Raw genomic sequence first — 1,143 nt, forward strand, 5'->3', positions numbered from 1 at the left:
GGCACTTTGCCACGGGGGAGGGCTCCCATGTCTGCAACGACTGCCCCGCCGGCACCTATGCTGCTGAGCAAGGCAGCGCCACGTGCCGGCCCTGCGGCGGAGGCCAGGTCACGGCAGCACCGGGCGGCGTCGGCGCCACCGCCTGCGTGCCATGCGCCACCGGCACCTACAAGCCGCCCGGGGCGACCGACAACCGCTGCCGCAGGCGTGTGGGTGTGGGGTGTGGGCTGGGGGGCACAGGACGCTAGGGGTGGGCCTGCCAGCCCGCCGCCGGCAGCCGGCCCGCTGCGGGGCGGCTGCCACGGCTGCAGAGCCCACGCATGGGCGAGTTCGCCAGGTGTCTCCTGCTCTCCCTGAAGGCATGACCCTGTGCATGCATGTGTTCCCTGTGCCCCGCCCCGCACCCGCCCTCTGCAGCTGCCCCGCGGGCTACGAGACGCGTCTGGAGGGCGCTGGGGCGGCCGAGTGCTCCCCGTGCGCAGCGGGCTTCTTCGCCACCGCCCCCAACACTCCCTTCTGCGCCAAGTGCGAGCCGGGCACCTTTGCCAACTCCACAGGTGGGCGGGGTGGGAGGCAGGGGGGCAGGCTGGGCAGGAGCAGTGTGAAAAAGTGTGAGCAGGTGTGAGCAGGTGTGGGGGCTGATGGGTCAGGCTGTGCCGCACCCTCCCTACCCGGCTTGCTGCCCGGTCTGCCTGGCTGACCTGATGATGCTGACATGCACACATAAAACATTGCAAAGAGCAATTCATTCATTCATTCAGCACACAGACCGGCCGCCTCTTGCTCGAGGGCGGCCCACTTTGGCCTGGGCAGCCCGGGCCGCCCTCCCCCCCGGGCGCATGTTCGGTGTTGGAGGGGTGTGCCCAGCGATAGGGGGGCCCTGAAGGCATGCGCCGAGGCCGGGAAGCGTGGTTCGGCGCTGCTGCACGCTTGGCGATTTGAACAGAACCACGTGCCGCCGAGCTGCGGCCGCAGTTTCCGGCCCACGGTCTACGGTCGCAGCCACGGGACTCGGCGGCACGGCGTTTGGGCCCAAGCTTGCTGCCGCCGCCGCCGCCGTGCCCGGGGGGCAGCGCGGCGGCGGCGGCACGCTGCGACGCCCCCGTGCTGCCGAGCTGCGGCCGTAGTTTCCTGCCAGAAGGC

The 1,143-nt window shown here is 71.2% G+C and overlaps 1 protein-coding gene across 1 annotated transcript; it reads left to right on the top strand.

Annotated features, from left to right (window-relative positions):
• Positions 1-320: 320 nt before the first annotated feature.
• Positions 321-1,127, top strand: CHLNCDRAFT_142519 (hypothetical protein; the record flags this gene model as incomplete). Its single annotated transcript, XM_005842819.1, has 3 exons — positions 321-337; positions 418-557; positions 1,003-1,127. The coding sequence occupies 3 exons, from the start codon at positions 321-323 to the stop codon at positions 1,125-1,127; spliced, it is 282 nt and encodes a 93-aa protein (XP_005842881.1).
• Between the last annotated feature and the right edge of the window lie 16 nt (positions 1,128-1,143).

Source organism: Chlorella variabilis (assembly GCF_000147415.1).
Source record: "Chlorella variabilis unplaced genomic scaffold CHLNCscaffold_40, whole genome shotgun sequence".
In the NCBI taxonomy this organism is placed as follows: domain Eukaryota; kingdom Viridiplantae; phylum Chlorophyta; class Trebouxiophyceae; order Chlorellales; family Chlorellaceae; genus Chlorella; species Chlorella variabilis.